The sequence below is a fragment of the Cyprinodon variegatus genome, unplaced genomic scaffold, assembly GCF_000732505.1.
Source record: "Cyprinodon variegatus isolate N-32 unplaced genomic scaffold, C_variegatus-1.0 Scaffold328, whole genome shotgun sequence".
NCBI lineage: Eukaryota > Metazoa > Chordata > Actinopteri > Cyprinodontiformes > Cyprinodontidae > Cyprinodon > Cyprinodon variegatus.
This window is the reverse complement of record NW_015150781.1, coordinates 52,084-53,488: the sequence shown is the minus strand read 5'-3', so window position 1 is coordinate 53,488 and position 1,405 is coordinate 52,084. Positions and strand designations below refer to the sequence as shown.

Genomic DNA, 1,405 nt, shown 5'->3' with positions numbered 1-1,405 from the left:
ACTTATTTTTGTCCAGCTTTAACATCGGTATCGATATCGGTTATCGGCTACATGAGTTTTATAATATCGGCATATCGGATATCGGCCAAAATCCCAATATCCTGCCTCCCTAGATATAATCCATATATATATATATATACACATATATAAAAGAGTCATAGGTACTTGTTGATGGGATGGCATTAAAATAATTTCTAAGATCATTAAATTAGTTACCTATTCCTGTATAAACCCTGTAGAAATCTATACAATGTAACTTATAGCCAACTATAACTGAATTATATAGTCATGAAAGGTAAACATGTTGTTTCTCTGGTCTTTGAGTGGAAAAAGGCAAACGTTTAATTTAAAGTTTTTTTTTACCTTTTCCTATAGTTTTAAACCATTTCATACAAACTTAGAGCGTTTTCTTAAATATTTGATATGTCAGTTTCAACAATTTAAGCTTCACCCATAATTTACGCTACTTGCCTTTGATCACTTCCTATATATAATGTATAAGACATTTATAACAAAAACAAACTCTCCTCTAAAAGGTTTTCAGATCTTTTGGGGGTTTTTTGTTATGTAAAATCTGTGGTTGTTGGGCAATTTGTGTTTTTAAACGTCTGACATAACAGAGTATTGCGACACCGCTGCATAGGGACCGTGCTTTTACCCTCTTCCAGTCATCAGAACCTTGTTTTTCTGTTTCCTCTGATCCAGAGTGAGCCGGAGAGCCTGTGAGGAGGGCCCCCTGCTGGAGGAGCAGGAGACGGAGGGCCAGAGGCAGCTGCACAGCCTCCTGCTGCAGCAGCTCCACACCGCCGTGGACATTGATCGGTAAGATGCTGCCTGTTTGTGTTTGATGACTTCATAATTAGATTTATTTTTGCATCATATGTTAGGATAAAGGATTATTGCACTGATTATAAATAAATTATAGAAAGTCAAGGTTTCATACAGGGATGGTGGATATGAGGATGATAAAAGTTTTTTATCTGGAGTTGTCTTTGGGATGGATTCATTATTGTTATTGGATTAATTTTACAATATTTTGAGAAAAAACATTTCTTTGTGCACCATTTGGAGTTAGAATTTAACATTCAACCTTCATTTGAATACATACTAATGAATTTAGAGTCATGTTTGTATAAAAGCATCCATCAAATGCACAGCTTTGCTAACTCCAGTGTCCAAAAGAGCAGCTTGGAGAATTTAATTACCCAAAAGCTTCGGGTTCATACAGCTTTATATCTGCTGTTAAAAGAAAAGTCTGATCAGCGAGGAATAATCAATGGATCATTATTTAAACCTAAAGCTTATATGTTTGCAGTGATTTAATGAATTTAGCGTTAATAAGTAAATAATAAAAATAAAAATCATATTTTTCATCACAATCACTGAGTCTGGGAGCGGCCATTTT

General features: G+C 34.8%; 1 protein-coding gene across 1 annotated transcript in view; it reads left to right on the top strand.

Annotated features, from left to right (window-relative positions):
- Positions 1-1,405, top strand: part of rbm41 (RNA binding motif protein 41) — a 10,757-nt gene that overhangs the window by 4,245 nt on the left and 5,107 nt on the right. The window contains exon 2 of the mRNA XM_015384968.1: positions 706-822. Within this exon, the coding sequence (XP_015240454.1) occupies positions 706-822 (117 nt within the window). The remainder of the gene's footprint in view (positions 1-705; positions 823-1,405) is intronic.